This window comes from Oncorhynchus gorbuscha, linkage group LG11, assembly GCF_021184085.1.
Source record: "Oncorhynchus gorbuscha isolate QuinsamMale2020 ecotype Even-year linkage group LG11, OgorEven_v1.0, whole genome shotgun sequence".
Taxonomy (NCBI): domain Eukaryota; kingdom Metazoa; phylum Chordata; class Actinopteri; order Salmoniformes; family Salmonidae; genus Oncorhynchus; species Oncorhynchus gorbuscha.
In genome coordinates this window covers 61625319-61652701 of record NC_060183.1, presented here as the reverse complement: position 1 = coordinate 61652701, position 27383 = coordinate 61625319, and the positions used below count along the sequence as shown (strand labels likewise).

At 44.5% G+C, this 27383-nt stretch overlaps 1 protein-coding gene across 7 annotated transcripts in view; it reads right to left on the bottom strand.

The window, feature by feature from the left end:
* Positions 1-27383, bottom strand: part of mast4 (microtubule associated serine/threonine kinase family member 4) — a 167980-nt gene that overhangs the window by 96664 nt on the left and 43933 nt on the right. For 5 of the 7 annotated variants that reach the window (XM_046370374.1, XM_046370372.1, XM_046370373.1 and 2 more), the window contains exon 3: positions 25032-25156. In XM_046370374.1, the coding sequence (XP_046226330.1) occupies positions 25032-25156 (125 nt within the window). Of the gene's footprint in view, positions 1-5363; positions 5511-25031; positions 25157-27383 lie in introns of those variants that run through there. The other 2 variants (XM_046370378.1, XM_046370380.1) reach the window with 1 other exon arrangement.

The window sequence follows — 27383 nt, the reverse complement described above, 5'->3', positions numbered from 1 at the left end:
TTCCAGATGGAGAGAGGAAGTTACAGTACTTCATTTCATTTGACCTTTTTTATCTAGTCAAGTCAGTTAAGAACAACATATTTTACTTTGTCAGCACGGGGATTCGATCTAGCAACCTTCTGGTTACTGGCCCAACACTCTAACCACTAGGGAACCTCCACATACCATGCGGAACGCTTAAAAATCTACCACATCAACCCAAAGGCTGGGAAAATGTTAATGGTGAAATGTTGAGTTTTTTATGAAGTGAGCTGCACCTAAGGAATAGTATGGTTTAACATGTGTAAACTCCACCAACCAGAAGTTCACTTAAAATCAGATGTCAATTTTCCTCAGTCTACAGGAGTGGTCTTCAAACTTTTCTTGCCCAGGCAAACCAGCAACCCTGGGACCCGCATCATATGTTGGCAAAACACAATTTGGGCATGTCTTGTCTCATCATCAGATGAATAATAATAGCAACGAGAAGTAATCAACTTTTTGAAATGAATAACTTTGGTAGATCGTTTTTCATTATTTAGACCTTCCCACAATATAAGTTGAAGAGTAAGTGTAAATTAACATAGCCTATTAGCTAGAAAGTTGACGCCAAACCCATTTTCGCAAAGAGTTCACTAGTCTCCCAGTCCCTGTCGTTGAAAATCATCCCCACAGCATGATGCTGCCACCACAATTTTTTACAATTTTACTAGGCTTGTCAGTTAAGAACAAATTCTTATTTTCAATGACGGCCTAGGAACAGTGGGTTAACTGCCTGTTCAGGGGCAGAACGACAGATTTTGTACCTTGCAAGTTCAAATCCCCGAGCTGACAACCTTTCGGTTACTAGTCCAATGCTCTAACCACTAGGCTACCCTGCCGCCCAATGCTTCACCTTAGGGATGGTGCCAGGTTTCCTCCAGAGGTGACGCTTGGCATTCAGGTCAAGCAGATCAATCTTGGTTTCGTCAGACCAGAGAATCTTGTTTCTCATGGGTCCTTTAGGTGCCTTTTGGCAAACCCCAAGCGGGCTGTCATGTGCCTTTTACTGGGGAGTCGCTTGCATTTGGCCCCTCTAACATAACGGCCTGATTGGTGGAGTGCTGCAGAAATGGTCCTCCTTCTGGAAGGTTCTCCCTTCTCCCCAGAGGAACTCTAGAACTCTGTCAGAATGACCATCGGGTTCTTGGTCACCTCCCTGACCAAGTCCCTTTTCCCCAATTGCTCAGTTTGGCCAGGGGGGCAGCTCTAGAAAAAGTCTTTCATTTAAGAATGATGGAGGCCACTATGTTCTTGGGGAACTTTAATGCTGCAGAAATGTTTTGGTACCTTTCCCCAGATCTGTCGACACAATTCTGTCTCTGAGCTCTATGGACAAATCCTTCGACCTCATGGCTTGGTTTTTGCTCTGACATGCACAGTCAACTGGGGTGCCTTAACTTCTTTGGGGTAGGTGGCAGTATTGTGTAGCTTGGATGAAAAACGTGCCCAAATTAAGCTGCCTGCTAATCAGCCGTATAAGATAGAATATGCATATAATTAGTACATTTGGATAGAAAACACTCGAGTTTCTAAAACTGTTTGAATGATGTCTGTGAGTATAACAGAACTCATATGGTAGGCAAAAATCTGAGAAAAAATCCAACCAGGAAGTGGGAAATCTGAGATTTGTAGTTTTTCAATTCAGCCCCCAATGAAGATAGAGGGTGATATTAGTTACAGTGGGGCAAAAAAAATATTTAGTCAGCCACCAATTGTGCAAGTTCTCCAACTTAAAAAGATGAGGCCTGTAATTTTCATCATAGGTACACTTTAACTATGACAGACAAAATGGAGAAAAAAATCCAGAAAATCACATTGTAGGATTTTTAATTTATTTATTTGCAAATTATGTTGGAAATTAAGTATTTGGTCAATAACAAAAGTTTCTCAATACTTTGTATACCCTTTGTTGAAAATGACAGAGGTCAAATGTTTTCTGTAAGTCTTCACAAGTTTTTCACACACTGTTGCTGGCATTTTGGCCCATTACTCCATGCAGATCTCCTCTAGAGCAGTGATGTTTTGGGGCTGTTGCTGGGCAACACGGACTTTCAACTCCCTCCAAAGATTTTCTATGGGGTTGAGATCTGGAGACTGGCTAGGCCACTCCAGGACCTTGAAATGCTTCTTACGAACCCACTCCTTCGTTGCCCAGGCGGTGTGTTTGGGATCATTGTCATGCTGAAAGACCCAGCCACGTTTCATCTTCAATGCCCTTGCTGATGGGAGGTTTTCACTCAAAATCTCACGATACATGGTCCCATTCATTCTTTCCTTTACATGGATCAGTCGTCCTGGTCCCTTTGCAGAAAAACAGCCCCAAAGCATGATGTTTCCACCCACATGCTTCACAACTCATGCAACTCAGCATTCTTTGTCCTCCATACACGACAAGTTGAGTTTTTACCAAAGAGTTATATTTTGGTTTCATCTGACCATACGACATTCTCCCAATCTTCTTCTGGATAATCCAAATGCTCTCTAGCAAACTTCAGATGGGCCTGGACATGTACTGGCTTAAGCAGGGGGACACGTCTGGCACTGCAGGATTTGAGTCCCTGGCGGCGTGTGTTACTGATGGTCCCAGCTCTCTGCAGGCCATTCACTAGGTCCCCCCATGTGGTTCTGGGATTTTTGCTCACCGTTCTCACCCCACGGTGAGATCTTGCGTGGAGCCCCAGACCGAGGGAGATTATCAGTGGTCTTGTATGTCTTCCATTTCCTAATAATTGCTCCCACAGTTGATTTCTTCAAACCAAGCTGCTTACCTATTGCAGATTCAGTCTTCCCAAGTCAGTTAAGAACAAATTCTTATTTTCAATGACGGCCTAGGAACAGTGGGTTAACTGCCTGTTCAAGGGCAGAACGACAGATTTTGTACCTTGTCAACTCGGGGATTTGAACTTGCAACCTTTCGGTTACTAGTCCAATGCTCTAACCACTAGGCGTGTAGAAGTGTATCTAAAGTTCCATGCATAATAGTTGAATTTTCATCAACATTTTTATTAGTATTACTGTAAATTCATGTGGCTCTGCAATATCACTGCATGTTTTGGAACTAATGAACGTAACACGCCAATGTAAAATACGATTTTTGGATATAAATATGAACTTTACCAAACAAAACATACATGTATTGTGTAACATGAAGTCCTATGAGTGCAATCTGATGAAGATCAAAGGTTAGTGATTCATTTTATCTCTATTTGTGCTTTTTGTGACTCCTCTCTTTAGCTGGAAAAATGGCTGTATTTTTCTGTGAGTTGGTGGTGACCTAACATAATCGTCTGTGGTGCTTTCGCTGTAAAGCATTTTTGAAATCAGACACTGTGGCTGGATTGACGAGAATGTTATCTTTAAAATGGTGCCTAATATTTGTATGTTTGAGAAATGAGAAATTATGAGATTTCTGTTGATTTGTATTTGGCGCCCTGCAATTTCATTGGCTGTCGGTGAAGGGTTCCGCTAGCGGAACCAGTCCTAGACAGGTTAACACTTTTTTGGTTAGTACATGATTCTATGTGTTATTTCATAGTTTGGATGTCTTCACTATTATTCTACGATGTAGAAAATAGTAAATGAAAGAAAAACCCTTGAATGAGTAGGTGTCCAAACTTCTGACTGGTACTGTACGTAGAACTACTTAGAAAGAGACGCAAGCGGACCTACGTTGGCTCCGTTTGCATAGACTCCTTAAAAAAGCCAAGATAACATTGAAAAGCATTAAATATAGCATACAATATAGAAATGAATCAATCTTCTGGTGACTTGACTCCAAAGCCCACATACTGTGTATAAATCAGCATTCAGCTCAAAGCCATGCACTTCTCCTTCACCAAAACTTAAACACTATCTAGGCTGCGTCCTATGACACCCTGTTCCCTTTATAGTCTAGTGCACTTCTTTTGACCAGCGCTCTACAGGCTCATAAAGGAGAGCGTTGGGTGTAATGTCTGTGTGAAACAACAAACAAGGAGGGAGGTAATGGTGTCCTTTAAAGGTAATGCCGGAAGCAAAGAGTTTAGGGATTAGCTGGCTACTGTGAGGGAAATCACGGCTTTGGGAGCTCCTGATAAACACATGCGGCAATTACACTAAATGTTAATAGCTACTATAGAGAAAGTCATTAAGAGCATAAAAAAACTAAATAAAGCTCAGAATGAATGTTAGATTTTCCTAAAAGTGAATAATCGCTAGGGAAAGACCATCATACTTTAAATAGTGAACAAAAAACAATAACTTGGTCATCTACATGCTGTCCCGAGCTTTGTCGATCATTTTAAATCATTAAAACAGCACAGGGGGAAAATGCAATCTCTAACGTGCATGAATTACCTTTGTTTATAATGAAATTAATGTTGGAGCATAAAAGCCATTTTACTGCTGTGATTCATCATTGGAGTGCAGACCAATTAAAACTTGGCACATAAAATGACTCACTGGGAATTTAGGATCCATAAAACCACACTTTAGGTTTCACATCCCAGTCAACAATAGTTCACAGCCCTTCTGAATCCCCTTTAACCCAACAACTCTCACTTGGAGTGACTGAGTTATTCACCAAGTACTGATCTGTGCAAACTGCCGTTGTGTGCAACAAATATAAAGTACGGGAAAAAAAGATGCATTCGAATAGTGTTTGTGGATACAAAAACAAAACACAAGAGACATCAAACACCTTGGAATAAAGTTCTGGATAGGAATGAAATGCACCCCCATGTTGGCACCATGTGTCCATTCGGTTATGGGACGATGACGGCAATCACGCGTTCATAATGCAACCATTTGTTGTGGATGGCAGCAGCCCTGCACATATCCAATACTTTTATCAAGGCTTCCGTCGGTGGAGCACAAGCTTCGATATCTGCGCCATTATCATAAAGAAGTCAATACAGCATAAGAGGCTGGTTGACAGCACTTCAGACAAGATCAATCAGCCTCTACAGCTAGGAACCTACTGCCTATTCATCTCTGCAGCCTAGGCAGGGTCTAACACTAATATCATAAAGCATGAAATCTAAGGCAATAGCAAAGTAACTGAGAAATCAAATCGACTCGGAGGAAGTCAATCTATTTCTGTCCAATGTTCTTACAATGTGTGTGGAGATGTAAGCTAATTAAGAAAACTATTCACAGAACTGTGTTTTGTAGTTAAGTAACTCCCACAGACACACACACACACACACACACACACAGCGCCACAGAGCCAAATTGTTATTCACCCGGTACCGCCAACTGTTAACACAAAAGGTAGGAAACTCCTAACTGTGCTCTGCTGTCCAGCAGCACTGCTCCACATAGAAACACACTGACACGTCACAGAACTGTTCCCATCTCCCTACCTGTAGCCCTCGTCTCCTCAGAATGCTGGACTCGTCCATGCTACAGAGCTCTGGCTTCTCATGCCTCCCTATCGGCACATAGCCATGCTGCACTGACTGGCTGCCTACAACTGGCTCTCTCTTGCGCGCTCTCTCTCTCTCTTTCTTCCTCTCTCTCCAGCTCACTCCCTCCCTCACACTAAATCTGATTTTAGCAGCTGCTAAACACTTACATCAGAACTTATCCGATTGGAGGGGGTTAGTCAGCTGACATCTCCCTCTTGTTCTTCTCGCCCCTCTGGAAGTTCAGGACAGTGTGCATGTGTGAGAGAGAGTGTGTTTGAATGTGAATGAGTGTGTGGGAGAGAGCATATGTGAATGTGAGTTAGTGTGTGAAAGAGGGCGACAGAGGGGGAGACAAAGGGAGAGGGGAAAAACAGGAAGGGAAGAAGAGGAAGAGAGGAGGAGAGACAGAAGGGAGAGAGAAGGGAGAAGAGGGGGAAAGGGAGAGACAGGTGACAGACAGAAGGGGGGACACACACGCAGAAGGGGGACATGCAGAAGGGGGACACACGCAGAAGGGGGGACACAGACGCAGAAGGGGGGGACACACGCACACAGACGCAGAAGGGGGGGACACACGCACACAGACGCAGAAGGGGGGGGACACGCACACAGACACAGACAGGAGGGACACGCACACAGACACAGACAGGAGGGACACACGCACACAGACACAGACAGGAGGGACACACGCACACAGACACAGACAGGAGGGACACACACACAGACACAGACAGGAGGGACACACACACACACACAGACAGAAGGGACACACAGACAGAAGGGGACACACACACACACAGACAGAAGGGGACACACAGACAGAAGGGGACACACACACACACAGACAGAAGGGGACACACACAGACAGAAGGGGACACACACACACACAGACAGAAGGGGACACACACACACACAGACAGAAGGGGACACACACACACACAGACAGGAGGGGACACACACACACACAGACAGGAGGGGACACACACACACACAGACAGGAGGGGACACACACACACAGACAGAAGGGGACACACAGACACAGACAGAAGGGGACACACAGACACAGACAGAAGGGGACACACAGACACAGACAGAAGGGGACACACAGACACAGACAGAAGGGGACACACAGACAGAAGGGGACACACACACACACACACAGACAGAAGGGGACACACACAGACAGAAGGGGGGACACACAGACAGAAGGGGACACACACAGACAGAAGGGGACACACACAGACAGAAGGGGACACACACAGACAGAAGGGGACACACACAGACAGAAGGGGACACACACACACACAGACAGAAGGGGACACACACACACACAGACATAAGGGGACACACACACACACAGACATAAGGGGACACACACACACACAGACATAAGGGGACACACACACACACAGACAGAAGGGGACACACACACACACAGACAGAAGGGGACACACACACACACAGACAGAAGGGGACACACACACACACAGACAGAAGGGGACACACACACACACAGACAGAAGGGGGGACACACAGACAGACAGGGGGACACACAGACAGAAGGGGGACACACAGACAGAAGGGGGACACACAGACAGAAGGGGACACACACAGACAGAAGGGGGACACACAGACAGAAGGGGGACACACAGACAGAAGGGGGACACACAGACAGAAGGGGGACACACAGACAGAAGGGGGACACACAGACAGAAGGGGGACACACAGACAGAAGGGGGACACACAGACAGAAGGGGGACACACAGACAGAAGGGGGACACACAGACAGAAGGGGGACACACAGACAGAAGGGGGGACAGTCGGGGGGGACACAGACAGAAGGGGGGACACAGACAGAAGGGGGGAGACAGACAGAAGGGGGAGACAGACAGAAGGGGGGAGACAGACAGAAGGGACGCGGAGACAGACAGAAGGGACGCGGACACACACACACAGACAGAAGGGACGCGGACACACACAGACAGAAGGGACACACACACACAGACAGAAGGGACACACACACAGACAGAAGGGACACACACACACAGACAGAAGGGACACACACACACAGACAGAAGGGACACACACACAGACAGAAGGGACACACACACAGACAGAAGGGACACACACACAGACAGAAGGGACACACACACAGACAGAAGGGACACACACACAGACAGAAGGGACACACACACAGACAGAAGGGACACACACACAGACAGAAGGGACACACACACAGACAGAAGGGACACACACACAGACAGAAGGGACACACACACAGACAGAAGGGACACACACACAGACAGAAGGGACACACACAGACAGAAGGGGGTCGGACACACAGACAGAAGGGGACAGACACAGACAGACAGAAGGGGGGGAGACACAGACAGACAGGACACACACACAGACAGAAGGGACACACACACAGACAGAAGGGACACACACACAGACAGAAGGGACACACACACAGACAGAAGGGACACACACACAGACAGAAGGGACACACACAGACAGAAGGGACACACACAGACAGAAGGGGACACACACAGACAGAAGGGGACACACACACACAGACAAGGCGGGGAACACACAGACAGAAGGGGGAACACACAGAGAGAAGGGGGAACACACAGACAGAAGGGGGGAACACACAGACAGAAGGGGGACACACACAGACAGAAGGGGGACACACACAGACAGAAGGGGGACACACACAGACAGAAGGGGGACACACACAGACAGAAGGGGGAGAGACGCGCACACAGACAGAAGGGGGAGAGACGCGCACACAGACAGAAGGGGGGGAGAGACGCGCGCACACAGACAGAAGGGGGAGAGACGCGCGCACACAGACAGAAGGGGGAGAGACGCGCACACAGACAGAAGGGGGAGAGACGCGCACACAGACAGAAGGGGGAGAGACGCGCACACAGACAGAAGGGGGAGAGACGCGCACACAGACAGAAGGGGGAGAGACGCGCACACAGACAGAAGGGTGGACTCACGCGCACACAGACAGAAGGGGGACACACGCGCACACAGACAGAAGGGGGACACACGCGCACACAGACAGAAGGGGGACATACGCGCACACAGACAGAAGGGGGACATGCGCGCACACAGACAGAAAGGGGACACACGCGCACACAGACACACACACAGACAGGGGGGACACACACAGACAGGTGGGGGGGACAGAGGGGGGACGCGGACAGAAGGGAAGGGGGACACCGAAGGAAGGGGGGCACGGGCAGAAGGGAAGGGGGACACCGAGGGAAGGGGGACACGGGGGGGAGACCAAGAGGGAGAGAGAAGGGGAGACCAATCTAATTTAGCATAGGGACTGAGAGGCGACTGGGGGCCCTAGTTCTGCCTCAGCCCTTTCCCCGAGCGGAACAGCCATGTTTTTGTGGCGCCCTGGGTGACCATGTAACGCAGAGGAGGATATCCTGCCAGGAATTGTTCTCCTGCTCTCCTCCTCTCCATTCAAACAATACAGCTGTTATCCTGTCCTGACCGCCTGTCCATCTGCAGAGAGCAGCCGTGGCTAACTGGCCTCTGCTATTAAATGAGTAATTATTCATACGTTCTCTCTCCTGGGACAAAGATATAAGGGGCGCATCTGAAGGTCAGAATGTCCAGAGGACAGAGACTGCAGCTGAGAGCAAGGGAGAGGCAAGGGCTGAGAGCAAGGGAGAGGCAAGGGCTGAGAGCAAGGGAGAGGCAAGGGCTGAGAGCAAGGGAGAGGCAAGGGCTGAGAGCAAGGGAGAGGCAAGGGCTGAGAGCAAGGGAGAGGCAAGGGCTGAGAGCAAGGGAGAGGCAAGGGCTGAGAGCAAGGGAGAGGAAAGGGCTGAGAGCAAGGAAAAGAAGTGTAAAAAATAGATTTACAATAGTGGGGCACCGCTGCTATAGCTGGCTATAGGGGACTTCTCTTTCCTTCCATAGAAACAACAGTGCTTCTTGTTACTGTGCTGCTATCAAAAACAACACTGCCTCGCTCAAATCCTCTGAAACAAACTGTTTGCAGCACATAGCGTAGTCATGCCCCTTGACTCATCACACATTTTGTGGTGTTACATTACATTAAAAATAGAGTTTTTTTATTGTAAACCATGTCCAAACAATTGAATTAGTCACAGGTGTACAGGTTTAAGTGATCTCAAAGATGATCAAAATGACATTGGATGCACCTGAGCTCAATTTGGAAAGTCATAGCAAAGGGGTGTGAATGTAAATGACATTATTTTATTTTCAATACATTTGCTAAAATGTCTAAAAACATGCTTTCACTTTGTTATTATGGGGTATTGTGTACAGATGGGTGAGACGTAACAAAATGTGGAATAAGTCGAGGGGTATGAATACTTTCTGAAGGCACTAGAACTGCATATCCACTGTCAATTTACACTCATTTTCCACATTGCTGTTTTTTCTTTCCTGGACGTCTCTATTAGAAGTTCTATCAGTTCCCAGGCACTCAGCAAGTAACCCAACCTCTTCTCCATCGCTACACTCCGCCACAGGCACAACTTCAGTCGCCCCATTCTGAATGATTAGCATTAAGAGAAATAAGTAGGTTCACGATTGCCATCACGCCAATTCCATCCGGCAATTTCACAGACCTCTCCCCTCCTCTCTGCCTCCCCTCCCCTCTGTCTCTCGCTCATTTCCATTTGCTGGGACTCCCCTCTGAATATTAAGTGGCACCCCATCCATTCTCACCGTCTTCCGCCGAACTCAAATGATTTCTGTTATCGAGCATGGACAAGTGACAGCTAATCAGCTACCTATGGCTGAGGAGAGGGGAAAAACAGCGTGGAAGGTCAAACAGGTGACCGTCATTGTAAACTTTCCCCTTCTCTGTCCGCCTGTAGAACAGGGCAGCGTTAGAATGCAGCCGGATTACAAGTCATTTGTGTGGTCCCTGATAAGGGGAGAAAATAATTGAGAGGGAAGAGAGCTCTAAAATAACAGGACTGGTTTTGGATTCATTCTTCAACCTTTCAAACTTCAACAGAAGGTGGATTAGCCCTGTCACCTCTCTGGCTCCGAACAATGCCCCCTAGATTACCTGTGGGAATTAAAACATTGCATTATGTCTGAGTTACTTTTTCCAATTCCCTGCTCCCAGTCTGCCGCTGCTTAGAGGGCACAATTAAGGAAATTCCATTTCAAAGTGAGAATGAAGAGCTGGGAAAAACCTATCCGAAAGGTCATTAGTCTCATTCAATGCAAGGGACGATCCCCGCAGTGCAAAGTGAAAGCAAATCATTTGGGCCCTACGGCAAGGCAAACATGTAGCGTTCAAGGGACAATCTCCACGACAATACGCTGAGCTCATGCAAGGGATTCAAATGAACTGTCAGGAAATGACTTCAACAAATCAGGAGGGTACAGCGGCAGTGACAACTCAATTCCTTCAATGGAAACACATTCAGTAAGACCAGTTTAATCTGTAGTCCACTCAACCTTCACTGGTATACACTTTTCAACAACCTCTTACAGGACAAGCCTTGTTGGAAAATCAGCCAGAGTTGAGCATTGTGTGGGGAGTATAGCCACTGCAACTACCACTGGGTCTGGGCGGAAGAGGCCCTTGGCCGCATGCTGGCCTCTAAAGGAAGTCCCGGGGGGTTTCTGTGTCTCATTTCCTACCGGCAGGTGAGCTGCCAAAGCCGTTTCCTGCAGCGAGTGGCGAGGAGGAGAGGACGTAGGAGTGTGGAGAAGAGAGAGGGGTTTGAGCGGGAGTTAGAGCCTGCAGTGAGAGCTGATTGAGTGACCCAAGGCCCCCGCTACTCCTCTGCCCTGCCTGGGCTTATCGGAGCGAGAGGACGCCTGCCGGCCTAAGGCGGGAGGAGGAGGGCCATGGCCTGTGGAGGGGGAGAAAAAGAGAAAGATAAAGAGATGGAGAAAGTGAAAGATAAAAAGAAAGAGGGGGGAGAAAGATGGATGGAGAAAGAGGGGAAAGAAAGAGACTAAAACAGACCCTTTACAGGGAAAGCTCAGTCTGACATATGTGTATATAGCCAGTCCTTTGGAGTGAGAGCATATATGACCTTATAACCCTATAGTCAATCCCTCAGTTGGAAAGAAAAGCAGACTTGGTCACCTTAAAGAACCAATCCCTCACAGCGGAGTCCAAGATGCAATGTGGTGCAACAAAATGAAATGCCCTCGCACACATCTGCAGCAGAGGTGCGTCAGATGTTCAAATTAAATTCAACTCCCACACACGCCCACGCTTGGAATCGTTTTGTTATTGTTGGCCTTTTGACCTTCGTCAGAGCATTGAAAGGCCAAGCAGAAAGCACAAACACCTTTCTTCTCATTTTAACAATGTGGTGCAAGAACATCCTCACAAAAAGCAACTCAAGGTTGCAATAAATCACATACAACCTTCTCGTTCTGTATTATGCTTCGTGAATAAAAGAATGTAGATTTGTGTCAGAAGTTGGATCCGTGATGTTACAGGAATATAAGGACTATATATTTGATAAATGTATAACACATATGAAAGGGATGTCAGTTTGATTCCGCCAGGGATTACTACAGAAGTCCCGTACAGACTGTGTTCCCTGTCATTTAATTTCAGTTCCCATTCTATCACAAGCAGGAACACAATGTCAAAATGTGGATTAATATCATTTTAGAATCCCAAAACAGAGAAACAGTGCATTCGGGAAGTATTCAGATCCCTTGCCTTTTTCCACATTGTTACAACCTTACTGTGAAATGGATTAAATGTTTACCTCAATCTACACACAATAAAAGGGAAAGGGGGATACCTAGTCAGATGTCCAATTGAATGTATTCAACAGTAATGTGTCTTCCGCATTTAATACCCCATAATGACAAAGTGAAAACAGGTTTAGACATTTTTGCACCTAACTTACGTAAGTATTCAGACCCTTTGCTATGAGACTCAAAATTGAGCTCAGGTGCATCCTGTTGGAATTGATCATCCGTGAGACGCGTTCACAACTTGATTGAGTCCACCTGTGGTAAATTCACTTGATCGGACATGATTTGTAAAAATGCACACCTTTTTACAAAGCAAAAACCAAGCCATGAGGTCGAAGGAATTGTCCGTAGAGTTCAGAGACAGGATTGTGTCGAGGCACAGATCTGGAGAAGGGTACCAAAAAATATCTGCAGCATTGAAGGTCCCAAGAACACAGTGGCCTCAATCATTCTTAAACGGAAGAAGTTTGCAACCACCAAGACTCCTAGCACAATCGGGGAGAAGGGCCTTGGTCAGGGAGGTGACCAAGAACCCGATGGTCACTCTGACAGAGCTCCAGAGTTCCTCTGTGGAGATGGGAGAACCTTCCAGAAGGACAACCATCTCTGCAGCACTCCACCAAACAGGCCTTTATGGTAGTGGCCAGACGGAAGACAACACTCAGTAAAAAGCACATGACAGCCCAATTGGAGTTTGCCAAAAGAAGAAGTACTCTGACCATGAGAACCAAGATTCTCTGGCCTGATGAGACCAAGATTGAACTCTTTGGGCCTGAATGCCAAGCGTCACTTCTGAAGGAAACCTGCCACCATCCCTACGGTGAAGCATGGCAGTGACAGCAGGGAGACTAGTCAGGATCGCGGGAAAGATGAACGGAGCAAAGTACAGACAGATCCTTGACGAAAACCTGCTACAGAGTGCTCAGGACCTAAGGCTGGGGTAAAGATTCACCTTCCAACAGAACATTTACCCTAAGCACACAGCCAAAACAACACAGGAGTGGCTTCGGGACAAGTCTCCAAATACCCTCGAGTAGCCCAGCCAGAGCCCAGACTTGGACCCGATCAAACATCTCTGGAGAGACCTGAAAATAGCTGAGCAGCAACGTTCCCCACCCAACCTGACAGAGATTAAGAGGATCGGCAGAGAAGAACTCCCCTAAAACAGGTGTGCAAATCTTGTAGCGTCATACCCAAGAAGACTCGAGGCTTTATATCGCTGCCAAAGGAGCTTCAACCAAGTAATGAGTAAAGGGTCTGAACACTAATGTGAAAGTGATATTTCAGTTTTTTATTCATGCTGTCCTTAGGAGGGGTGCGTCACTTGAGTAGGTTGAGTCACTGACGTGTTCTTCCTGTCTGGATTGGCACCCCTCCCCCCCCCCCTTCGGTTGTGCTGTGGCGGAGAACTTTGTGGGCTATACTCGGCCTGGTCTCAGGATGGTACGTTGGTGGTTGAAGATATCCCTCTAGTGGGTGGGGTTATATCCTTCCTGTTTGGCCCTGTCCGGGGGTATCATCGGATGGGGCCACAGTGTCTCCTGACCCCTCCTGTCTCAGCCTCCAGTATTTATGCTGCAGTAGTTTGTGTCGGGGGGCTAGGGTCAGTTTGTTATATCTGGAGTACTTCTGTCTTATCCGGTGTCCTGTGTGAATTTAAGTATGCTCTCTAATTCTCTCGGAGGACCTGAGCCCTAGGACCATGCCTCAGGATTAACTAGCATGATGACACCTTGCTGTCCCCAGTCCACCTGGCCGTGCTGCTGCTCCAGTTTCAACTGTTCTGCCTGTGGCTATGGAATCCTGACCTGTTCACCGGACATGCTACCTGTCCCAGACCTATTATTTGACCATGCTGGTCATTTATGAACATTTGAACATCTTGGCCATGTTCTGTTATAATCTCCACCCGGCACAGCCAGAAGAGGACTGGCCACCCCACATAGCCTGGTTCCTCTAGGTTTCTTCCTAGGTTTTGGCCTTTCTAGGGAGTATTTCCTAGCCAACATTCAACAACACACCTGCATTGCTTGCTGTTTGGGGTTTTAGGCTGGGTTTCTGTACAACACTTTGAGATATCAGCTGATGTACGAAGGGCTATATAAATAAATATGCTTTGATTTGATTTATTCTTAATTAAAACATATATGTGTCATTATGGGGTATTGTATGAAAAATAAGGAACAAAACAATTTAATCAATTTTTGAATAAGGCTGTAACATAACAAAATGTGAAAAAAGTCAAGGGGTCTGAATACTTTCTGAACATCCTGTATTATGCCCAGAAGATTAGTTCGACAGGGGTCTGACCTCTCAACAGCAGCCACTTCATTGAAATTGACAGTTTTCACTTACATCCTGCCTCTGTGCATGTATGTACACACAGTAACATGTCACATAATTGTAATGTACTGCATTCTAAGATTATTGGACATGTGAGGTCATGGGCTTAACATGACCTTGGAAGGTGATCTTGAGAATGGGACTGAAAGGACATGCGAGGGTTTGTATGTATACAAGCATTCATTTAAAAAACATTCAGTAGCTATGTTCAACTTGAATACGAGCACAGAGATGCATACTGACTTTATTTAGCCCTCAATGTTTTGAGACTAAAAACAGTGATTTTAATTTTGGAAATCTGTTCCAAAGTATCCCCACGCATAGAGAGATACAGTATATGTGATCGTACACAAATGTAAGCAATGTTTGAAATTGTATTTGAGTAGTATCCACATTTTTTTGGAATGACGTTGAAGCCCCCTGACCATCCGCTCAAGAAAAAATAAATAAATAAATAGGCCCATGGCTGAATCTAGTTGATGATCCCTGCTGTACACAAAGCACACCTTGGGCTGTGTCCAATACAACTCATCTCAGCTCTGACATCACCTCTGCAGACCCAATGCAGGAGAAACGATATCTCCAAAGGACATCAGAGACTACAATAATGAAGGAGAATTCCAGTCCACACAGCCAGAACATCAGGATTATGACAATCTTATCTCCATTTCAGGCCAGGAGAAACCTATTGATTTCCTGTCAAACCTAATCATGGTCAACAGGGATGTGCCATGCCAAAAGGGAAGGAGACCTGCACACCCAGGTGCATTACGGAAAAGCATGAAGGAGGAGAAAGAGAAAGCAATAACAGCAGACCTGCGAAGCGGGGGGGGGGGGGGCAAGGCATGGTTGATAGAGGGAGATCATGGTAGAGCTGGCACTGGGGGGCTGGGAGGTGAGAAAGACGGGCCAGACTGAGCGTAGGTGACATATTTCTGGTGTGGCTCAATGAAAGTGACAGACACACTCAGAAAGATGATATATTGAAAGCTAATACTACCGTACCAGTGAATGCCAAGGAAAAACTGCAGATATTAATGAGTAAATTATTGAGTTAATTACCTGCCATACTTCAAGGTAAGCTCAGGGAACATTTTACAGAGCTGATGCAAAATTCAGCTCCTGATAGGAAATCTGCCTTTGAAGGAATATCAACCAGGATCCACTGGGAAACAGGTGCTTGAATACAAACAGAGAAGAGCTTGAGGATTTGCCTTCCAAAATCACTGCTGTATAATAACAAGAATATTGAGAGTAGAGATAACACATGTTCACAGCGTCATTATCACACGTTTCAATCATCTCTCAAACTGAAGCAAAAGGCAAAAACAACCTCCTCCTCAAACACTAATCCGCCAGGCCAAGAGCATATCTCAAACTGCTCAAGTTGTATTGTCTCAAACACCAACATGCTACCATTGGTACAGCACTGTCAGTGTTGGCTGCCTTCCATTCCCAGTCAACAAGACCACTGTTCTATAATGCTGTTGCTAATTGGCGTAATTAAGAGCAAGGTTTAATGAGTTCTGGGCTCGATGTGACCAAAGATATCCAAAGGCCATCTGAGTGAGTGAGTGCATGAGGAATGATGGGAAGTGTTCATAAGAGACGCCTTGCTAAGCTTCTCATGTTAAAACTTACTGTAGCACTTTGAACCAGGGATTGGAACAGAAATAATTGTTCAATAGTTTCGTTCTGAAGAGAAACATTTGTTTCCCCCCATTCTGCACTGTTCCGACAAGCAAAATAATGTTCAACCGGTTTGAACGCAAAAAAAGTTTAGTGTTCCTTTGTTTTCTGGCCGAGCGGCACCAGAATAAAAAAATGTAAAAGCCATATTACCATTTTGTAGTTAATAAATCCAATGTGAAATGTGATAACTATAGTATCCTTCACTAGCATTTAAAAAGTTAATCCAACAGGCCTACAACAAGCCCTCAGTCCAGCCTCTCTCAGCCTTTTGAGGACAGTCTGAGCACTGATGGAGGGAATGTGCATTCCTGGTGTAACTGGTGCAGTTGTTATTGCCATCCCATACCTGTCCCGCAGGTGTGATGTTCGGATGTAGCGATCGTATGCAGGTGTTGTTAAACGTGGTCTGCCACTGCGAGGACTATCAGCTGTCCATTCTGTCTCCCTGCAGCGCTGTCTTAGGCGTCTCACAGTACAGACATTGCAAGTTATTGTCCTGGCCACATCTGCAGTCCCATTGCCTGCTTGCAGCATGCCTAAGGCATGTTCACACAGATGAGCAGGGACCCTGGGCATCTTTCTTTTGGTGTTTTTCCAGAGTCAGTAGAAAGGCCTCTTTAGTGTCCTAAGTTTTCATAACTGTGACCTTAATTGCCTACCGTCTGTAAGCTGTTAGTGTCTTAAACATGCACCTTTGGAGTGGTCGTTATGAATTATTTATGGTTCATTGAACAAGCATGGGAAACCGTATTTAAACCCTTTACAATGAAGATCTGTGAAGTTATTTGGATCTTTACGAATTATCTTTGAAAGACAGGGTCTGAAAAAGGGCAGTTTCTTTTTTTTCAAGTTAATGTGTGTAAACACACACTACCAGACAAATGTTTGGACACACTCATTCAAGGGTTTTTATTTATTTTTACTATTTTCTACATTGTAGAATGATAGTGAAGACATCAAAACTATAACATAAAACCTGGATGAACGCTTTCGAAACGCTTCGCATTCTCTCAACCCGCTTCATGAGGTAGCCACCTAGAATTAATTTAATAAACACGAGTGCCTTGTTAAAAGTTAATTTGTGGAATATTTTTCCTTCTTCGTGCGTTTGAGCCAATCAGTGTTGTTGTGACAAGGTAGGGGTTGTATACAGAAGATAGGGCTATTTGGTAAAGGACCAAGTCCATATTATGGCAAGAACAGCTCAAATAAGCAAAGAGAAATGACAGACATGAAGGTCGGTCAATACTGAAAGTACAGTCGCAAAAACCATCAAGCGCTATGATGAAACTGGCTCTCATGAGGACAGACACAGGAAATAAAGACCAAGAGTTACCTCTGCAGAAGGTAAGTTCATTCGAGTTACCAGCCTCAGATATTGCAGCCCAAATAAATGCTTACAGAGTTCAAGTAACAGCCATCAACTGTTCAGAGGAGACTGTGTGAATCAGGCCTTCATGGTCAAATTGCTGCAAAGATACCACTACTAAAAGGATACCAATAACAAGAAGAGATTTGCATGGGCCAAGAAACACAAGCAATGGACATTAGACCGGTGGAGATCTGTCCTTTGGTCTGATGAGTCCAAATGTGAGATTTTTGGTTTCAACCGCCGTGTCGTTATGAGAAGCAGAGTAGAGCTTCACCTCTTAAGGATCAGCCCCTTTCTTTAAATTTTCACCTAAAATGACATACCCTAATCTAACTGCCTGTAGCTCAGGCCCTGAAGCAAGGATATGCATTTTCTTGCTACCATTTGAAAGGAAACACTTTGAAGTTTGTGTAAATGTGAAAGGAATGTAAGAGAATATAACAGATCTGGTAAAAGATAATACAAAGAAAAAAACAACTTTTTGAAACGCAAGAGAAAGGCCAGTGTATGTGAAAAGTTTTAGTATGATCCAATGAACCATTGCATTTCTGTTCAAAACTTTGCATCAAAATTTTGCATCAAGACTGCCCAAATGTGCCTAATTTGTTTATTAATAACTTTCCATGGTCTAAACTGTGCACTCTTCTCAATCAATAGCATGGTATTCTTTCACTGTAATGGCTACTGTAGATTGGACAGCACCGTTAGATTAACAAGAATTGAAGCTTTCTGCCAATATCAGAGAAGTCTATGTCCTGAGAAATGTTCTTGTTACTTACAACCTCATGCTAATCGCATAAGCCTACGTTAGCTCAACCATCCCGCAGGGGAACCACCAATTCTGAAGTTAACTTCTTGGTGACAGGGGGCAGTATTTTCACATCCGGATTAAATGCATGCCCAAATTCAACTGCCTGCTACTCATCCCCAGAAGATAAGATATGCATAGTATTAGTAGATTTGGATAGAAAACACTGAAGTTTCTAAAACTGTTTGAATCATGTCTATGAGTATAACAACTTATTTAGCAGGCGAAACCCAAAGGACAAACCATTTAGATTTTTTTATTTTAAGGTCACTCTTTTCAATGTGTTTTCATTGGGAATCCTTCTTGCAGTTCCTATCGAATCCACTGGATGTCAACAGTCTTTAGAAATTGGTTGAGGTTATTCCTTTGTGTAATGAAGAAGTACGACCATCTTGAACGAGGGTCACTTGAAGTGTACTTTTAGATAGAGGCGTGTGACCAGAAAGCTAGCTTCAGTTTGTTTTCTTCCTGTATTGAACATAGATCATCCAGTCTTCAATTTTATTGATTATTTACGTTAAATACCTAAAGTTGTATTACAAACATAGTTTGAAATTTTTTGGCAAAGTTTACAGGCAACTTTTGAGATATTTTGTAGTCACGTTGAGCAAGTTGGAACTGGTGTTTTTCTGGATCAAACACGCCAAATAAATGGACATTTTGGCAATATATTTTGACGGAACTAATCGAACAAAAGGACAATTTGTGATGTTTATGGGACATATTGGAGTGCCAACAAAAGAAGCTCGTCAAAGGCATGGTTGAAATATGGTTTGTCTTTGTATACGGAGGTGCTATCCTCCGATAATAGCATTGTTTGCTTTTGCCGAAAAGCCTCTTTGAAATCTGACATGTTGGCTGGATTCACAACAAGTGTAGCTTTAATTTGCTATCTTGCATGTGTGATTTAATGAAAGTTTGATTTTTATAGTAATTTATTTGAATTTGGCGCTCTGCATTTTCCCTGGCTTTCGGCCAGGTGGGATGCTAGCCCCACATATCCCAGAGAGGTTAATAGGACTATCATTTGTTTTTCAACAGGACAATGGCCCAACACACCTCCAGGCTGTGTAAGGGCTATTTGACCAATGAGAGTGATGGAGTGCTGCATCAGATGACCTGGCCTACAAAATCAGCCGACATCAATCTAATTGGGATGGTTTGGGATGAGTTGGACTGCAGAGTGAAGGAAAAGCATTACTCCGCATGTGGAAACTCCTTCAAGACTGATGGAAAAGCATTCCAGGTGAAGCTGGTTGAGAGAATGCCAAGAGCTTTCAAAGCTGTCAATCAACTTAAAGGGTGGCTACTTTTAAGAATATAAAATATATTTGTTTAACAATTTTCTGGTTACTACATGGTTCGATATGTGTTATTTCATAGTTGTGATGTCTTCACTATTATTCTACAATGTAGAAAATAGTACAAATAAAGAAAAAATTTGGGAGTTTCCAAACTTTTGACTGGTACTGTATATACAGAGTGCACAAAACATTAAGAACACCTTTCTAATATTGAGTTGCATGCCATTCAGAGGGTGAATGGGCAAGACAATATTTAAGTGCCTTTAAACATAGAATGTGTCTCTTATTGCGCTCAGAACAGCCTCAGTTTGTCAGGGCATGGACTCCACAAGCATGCTGGCCCCCATGTTGTCTCCAAAGTTGCTAGATGTCCTTTGGGTGGTGGACCATTCTTGATACACACGGGAAACTGTTGAACTTCAAAAACCCAGCAGCGTTTCAGTTATGACACACTCAAACCAGTGCGCCTGACACCTACTACCATATCACGTTCAAATATGGCCCATCCACCCTCCGAATGGCACACTTCCACAATCCATGTCTCAATTGTTTCACGGTTTAAAAATCCTTCTTTAACCTGTCTCCTTCCCTTCATCTGCACAGATTGAAATGGATTTAGCAAGTAACATCAATAAGGGATCATAGCTTTCACCTAGACTTACCTGGTCAGTCTCATGGAATGATACATTCCACTGTATACAGAGGACACCTAAGCCTATAGGTCTATGCAGCCAAAGCCCTGATGCATTTAGTGCTCAAATCTCTGACAGCTTAACAGTGATGTTGACATACTGTATTGTTTTAGGAAAACAGAAAACACAAATAATAGGCCATAAAGTTTTACATATTCTACACATCGAAACAGAAGAAAGTGTTTTTGTTATAGGCGGTTAAAGGACATGTAAATGTGGCTCATTTGGCCAATAGTCCTAATTTACTGATGGTGCTGGCTGCACCAGGTCGGTTCTGAATGTCCGGCAAAATTCTCCAATGCCCGGTAAATTGAAATCTTCCCGGTCACGTTACTTAACGGAAACCCTGGCAAAGATTTTCTGGCAGGCAGACAGTGAGGGCTTTGCATAGGTCATTTGTTTGCGTTTTGTGTAGGGCTGAAGAAAAAATGCCCAGAACATAAAACATTAACTGGTTCCCATGCTTTAAAAAAAATAACTGTTCTGCTCAGGACAGTAAAGATTACTTTCGTTCATGGTTCCGATTTTAGTTTCTCAAATATATATATATATATTTTTTTTTCCAGTTTTGTTAGCTGAACCGGTTCTAACTCCTGCTTCAAACTCCAATGACCCTATTGAGAACCCCGCCGTAATGAATGAATAATTCTAATGATTCTGATGATAATTTGTAGTCTCCTAAGAATATTACAATTTAGCATGAGATCCATGGGCCAAAGCCTATATAGAGATTGGATACATATAAAGCTGACATGGACAGCCCTGACAGGATCTTTCAAAAGAACAGAAGAGGATTTTGAGAAGGCTAATGTGTTTTTTTCTTATATATAAAAACTGTGTAACATGGTCCCTGGGGCTAAACAGACCAATGCTGCAGTGAAATGTTTCATTTGATGGAACAAAGACAGCTTTTCATATGAGATTGATTCGTTTTTAAACTGTGATTCAAGTCCCCAAAACTCAGGATACCTGCCGACTGAGAATGCATATTCTAATATACCTCTTACAATCCAAGTAAGTCATTGAGCACACTTTTTATTTTACCAATAGCAACGTGGTTAATAATATTTTCTACTTTTCAGACATTGTGATCTGGAATTCTGTAGCAATGATCCACAATCATCTGGTCCCACAGAAAGCCATCTCAGGTGCAACAAGTTGTGCATGGTCCCTGGCAAACACGAAAATAAAAAACAAAACAACTGTCCCTGACAACAGTACTGTACACAGACTGTTCTCTCAAGGTCAAATATGAATCACCAGCATTTATTATGCACCCAGTTTCCAGACAAAATAATACCATGACTCTAGAGATGGCGTTCACCTGAGAATTTACTACAGTACTATCCACTCTAAAAGATGCTATTAGGATGTGGCCATGCATCAGCGATTCGACGCGTCCACACAGGACTGTGTAAGCAGTGGCGAGCAGCATTTAATTTCTTCAGAGGGGCTAGGGAGACACAGAGGCATGCAAACAGACCGATAAGGATAAACATTACCATCAGTCATGCCGTGGACTGATACCTCAAGCTACACACCAATCAGACAACACAGATCACTCTGGCAGTTATACAAATACATACCTACTAACATGCAGATATACAACCCTCAACATGCACACAAATATTCATACACACATACAAAGATGACCACGTAAACCGGCGCAAGCACAAATAAGCCACCCATGAGAAACAATAGATGAGAAGGCGGCTCCTATCTCAGCCCTGTGTAATGACTTTCTGTTTGTGCTGCATTGACCCTGGCCTCAGCAATCATTCATTTCAATCAGCCCTTGCTACATGGTGTCTGGGCTCCTGTTTACAGGGTCTGAGGAGAATCTAATAAGATGTGGCAGTCTCCAGGGAGGCTCTTCACCCACCACTCCACACTCACCTCTGGGGAGGGGGCATGACCTCAAGGAGACTTTCTGGAGAACAGACGCATTGGGGACCTGATTAATGTGGATCTGATCGCATGATATGACGGGGAACAGATATGATGGGGACCTGATATTAGGACAGTTTACCAAACCAGCACTAACCCAAATGATTCAACTGATAATTAAGCTGTTGCTGTCCCCAGAACCCAGGATTGGGAAACACTATGAGGATCAAACATTGACCATACTGTGATGTTTTGTATTTTTATTGACAATTATTTTACCAGGTAAGTTGACTGAGAACATAATTCTTTTTTTCAGCAACGAGGTTGATAAATGCCATGAAATCTTTAGTGGGTTCAAGGTCTTTGGGTTCTTATGGGTTCAATGTCTTTGGGTAAAGTCCTGTTGAACTTTTACTCAATATCTTAATTATTTTCATTGATTATTTGTTAGATTGTGTTTGGAAAAAGCCAAGATCAGGCATGTGTACAGGATGTTTATACATCCCTGTGCCAAATACTCAAATACTGTATGAATACTCTTTCAATTAATATACATTGAGAATACTTGTTTGTTTTTCATGTGTCCACATAACACTGTATATTGAAGAAGCACATTGAATCTCATTCACAAAGACCCATGTGTTCATCAAGGCTCTGATATGCATGCACCTCAAACAATGAGTGTCTGCTGGCAAACTCCAAACAACACACTGGCGCCCCCCAGTGTTGAGAAACATCAAATCAAAGTTTGTCACCTGCTCCGAATACAACCTTATAGTGAAATGCTTACTTATAGGCTCTAATCTATGACACAGAAAAAAAGGGATGCGTGTGTGTAGGTAAGTAAAGAAATAAAACAACAGTAAAAAGATATTTGAAAAAAAGAGTAGCAAGGCTATATACTAACAGCAAGCTGTTAGTCAGGCTTATTGAGGTAGTATCTACATGTAGATATGGTTAAAGGGACTATGCATATATGATGAACAGAGAGTAGCAGTAGCGTAAAATAAGGGTTGGTGGGTGGGACACAATGCAGATAGCCCAGTTAGCCAACGTGCGGGAGCACTGGTTGGTCGGGGCAATTTAGGTAGTATGTACATGAATGTATAGTTAAAAGTGACTATGCATATAAGATAAACAGCAGCAGCGTAAAAGAGGGGTTGGGGGGGCACACAATGTAAATAGTCCGGGTAACCATTTGGTTACCTGTTCATGAGTCTTATGGCTTGGGGGTAAAACTGTTGAGAAGCCTTTTTGTCCTAGACTTGGCACTCCGGCACTGCTTGATATGCAGTAGTAGAGAGAACAGTCTATGACTGGGGCGGCTGGAGTCTGACAATTTTTAGGGCCTTCCTCAGACACCGCCTGGTGTAGAGGTCCTGGATGGCAGGCAGCTTTGCCCCAGTGATATACTGGGCCGTACGCACTACCCTCTGAAGTGCCTTGTGGTCGGAGGCTGAGCAATTGCCGTACCAGGCAGTGATGCAACCGGTCAGGATGCTCTCAATGTTGCAGCTGTAGAACCTTTTGAGGATCTCAGGACCCTTGCCAAATCTTTCTGGTTTCCTGAGGGGGAATAGGCTTTGTCATGCCGTCTTCAGACTGTCTTGGTGTGTTTGGACCAATCTAGTTTGTTATTGAACATTCAGCATGTTCGATATTTGCTCAGATCCAAACTTCTGTCTGTAAAGCTATAAATTGTTTGGTTTACAGAAACATCCAAACAGATGGGCCCCTCTCTGAATCTCCACATTCAGATGAAAGTAAATCTCATGACATGACATGATTTGGGAAAACACTAATTAAAGATGTACTCTGAAACACATGGTTTTAATAAGTACTCTGAAACACATGGTTTTAATAAGTACTCTGAAACACATGGTTTTAATAAGTACTCTGAAACACATGGTTTTAATAAGTACTCTGAAACACATGGTTTTAATAAGTACTCTGAAACACATGGTTTTAATAAATACTGTAAGTATTTTTCTGCCCAACTTCCATTGTATCCAAGAGTTAATGGAAAATGAAATAAACATTTCTGGTTTCTCCCTCGTTTATGCACCTTCGTTGGAAAGCAATGTAGAGGCTGTATATATATTTTCATTTGTCCAGGTGAAAACACAAACAGATAAAACCCCTCGGCTGGACTGAGTGACTCATATCTGGACAGAATTGGCTTAGCTTCAACCTCCAGTGACTTCGCACTCGTTTGAAATGGGACAGGAATGACATCCTTTCCCATTAAAAGTAAAACTGGGCTGGCTATCGTTTTGTTATCTGAAAGGACACAGGCGAGATGGGTGATATCTGACTTAAAGGGTGGTTGACGCTGAAGGTCGAAGTGAGACTAGTCACTGGTGACTGGGGTCATTTCAGACTGAGGGATTAGTCCATCTCTGCTACAATCAAGACCTCAGACGGATCTCCTTTAAAACCACTTCACAGAATCACCTTGATTTTCTCTTTTTGTGGAATCATCTTTAACTGCGCATTGATTGTGGGACGTCAAGGGCCTGAATACTAAGGCTCTGACAAAATATGAATCACTACTACTATAACCTTGAGAGGAAGGTAAAATAACATTTTGCTTGCCATTTTGACTGATTGACATTCAGTTGCTGTGTATTCATTGTACTGAAATGCTGAATGGCTTGTATGCCAAAAACGTCTGATAAATACAGCAATCAAAGACCTGAATAACAATATCCTGGTCTCAACATCAAAGCATGGGGGGACAGAGTGAGGAATCATGGGATGTCATGACCCATAAGTACTCACCAGACTAGAGGTGAGTGAGGGGGCGGACTTCCCCAGGGTGGTGGAGCACATCCGCACCAGGTTGGAGGTCTCTGAGGGGGTCTGCCATGCCTGCTGAGGGGACACATAGGGCAGCAGGTACTTTCCTATAGGACAAGACACACAACAGTAGTTAATCTATAGAGAGAAGATACTTTTCCTGTAGGACAAGACAGACAACCAGCGTTTCCTCTATCTTCATTCAGCAGCAGTGTTGCCACCACTCCCAAAAAGTTCTGTGGAAACTTCAACTACGAAAATCAGATATGAAGTATGCAGAAAAGATAACGGAGCTATATTTAGTTTTAAACAAGACAATCTTTGAGAACTAACAATGACCCAAATAAAAACTTGACAGCCTGCGAGAATGTCATGGGGCCCCACTGATTTAATTAGGTTTGTCTCACTCAAAGAGCATAAGAACAAGGCATAAGACATTGTAGAATGTGTAGAATTGTAGGAAAATAGCTTTAAAAACAGAAAAATGTTACTGATTTTACTTTGGGTGGGGAAAAAAAATACTAGAAGCCAAGGATACATTCACACTACGAGGATACCTGTGGCCTACTCACACCATTTCCCATGTGAACGGATAATAAACACAAGGTCAAACAAAACACAAATGACATTATCACTGAGTGCTTTACAGAAATTAACTAATCTGGTCTTTCCCCTCTCCTTAAAACAGAGTAGGCTCACAGGGGGTAAATGAGGCAGCAGTGAAAGTCAATCCACTTATGAGATCAGTGACGCTACAAACATTACACAACCACGAGGCACACCTGAACTTGCACAAAGACCCAGATTATATACAGGAAGGATACTTTTACACTGATTTACGAGATATATATATATATATACACACATATTGTTTTATTATAGTATACCTCAAACAAGAAAGCAATCCCATAGATTAATAAATGATTAAATAGAAAAGGAGGAGATGGTGTCTGAGCACGGGCATGTTGAAGAAATGTTTGATAAATAGAATCCTAAGATTAACAAACTCTGAATAAATACATATTTCCAGGGGAAATATTTTCTCCTTTCATAAATTTCTTTCCCCAAGTGTTTTCTCCCAGTAACAGTCGCTAGATGGCAGTAGGTCCACAGGTGGTACGATTACCGTCAAACACATTTTGTTCCGTTATGGAACAACGCAGCGTAGAGCCCAAATAAGGTGTGTGTGTGTGTGTGTGTGTGTGTGTGTGTGTGTGTGTGTGTGTGTGTGTGTGTGTGTGTGTGTGTGTGTGTGTGTGTGTGTGTGTGTGTGTGTGTGTGTGTGTGTGTGTGTACGCCCTTGTAGTCTGGATTATTGTGTCACACTAGGTTTTATGTGATTGACGCTCCTGGCAGTAATTAGTCTCCCTGGAATTGTGTGTAACCCTCCGGGCTCCTCTCATCATCCCTCTCATCCCCTCTAGACTTCCATGTATGTGTTTATTTCCATTTCCTGTTGAAGGAAGCACAGCAAATCAGCGGCCAAGATTGGAGGATTAACAGTCCTGGCAGAGTGGAGGAGTGAAAGGGAGGAGTGGGTAGAAGGGAGGGAGACACTCTGCTCACCTCGTCTGAGGGGGGTGTAAGACGGGGTTTGGTCCTGGGGTGGGACCGTGGTGTAAGACGGGATTTGGTCCTGGGGTGGGACTGTGGTGTAAGACGGGATTTGGTCCTGGGGTGGGACCGTGGTGTAAGACGGGATTTGGTCCTGGGGTGGGACCGTGGTGTAAGACGGGATTTGGTCCTGGGGTGGGACCGTGGTGTAAGACGGGATTTGGTCCTGGGGTGGGACCGTGGTGTAAGACGGGATTTGGTCCTGGGGTGGGACCGTGGTGTAAGACGGGATTTGGTCCTGGGGTGGGATTTGGTCCTGGGGTGGGACCGTGGTGTAAGACGGGATTTGGTCCTGGGGTGGGACCGTGGTGTAAGACGGGATTTGGTCCTGGGGTGGGACCGTGGTGTAAGACGGGATTTGGTCCTGGGGTGGGACCGTGGTGTAAGACGGGATTTGGTCCTGGGGTGGGACCGTGGTGTAAAACGGGATTTGGTCCTGAGGTGGGACAGTGGTGTAAGACGGGATTTGGTCCTCTGACAAGTAAGAATTCAACCACTTACAGAGAAGCGCAACGGTGGTGTGAAGACAAAATTAAATAAAATGGGCGGATGAAATGGGTGCCTAAAATTTGCAAATGATGAGGCGATGTAAACGAGAGCAACAGATGAGTTCAAATGAAACGTCAAAAACAAGCGTCAACACCTCCCTGAGAAGCTATTCAACTAAAGTCACAACCAACAAGTGTAGGTAATACCATGGTGAAACTAAAATGTTCTGTT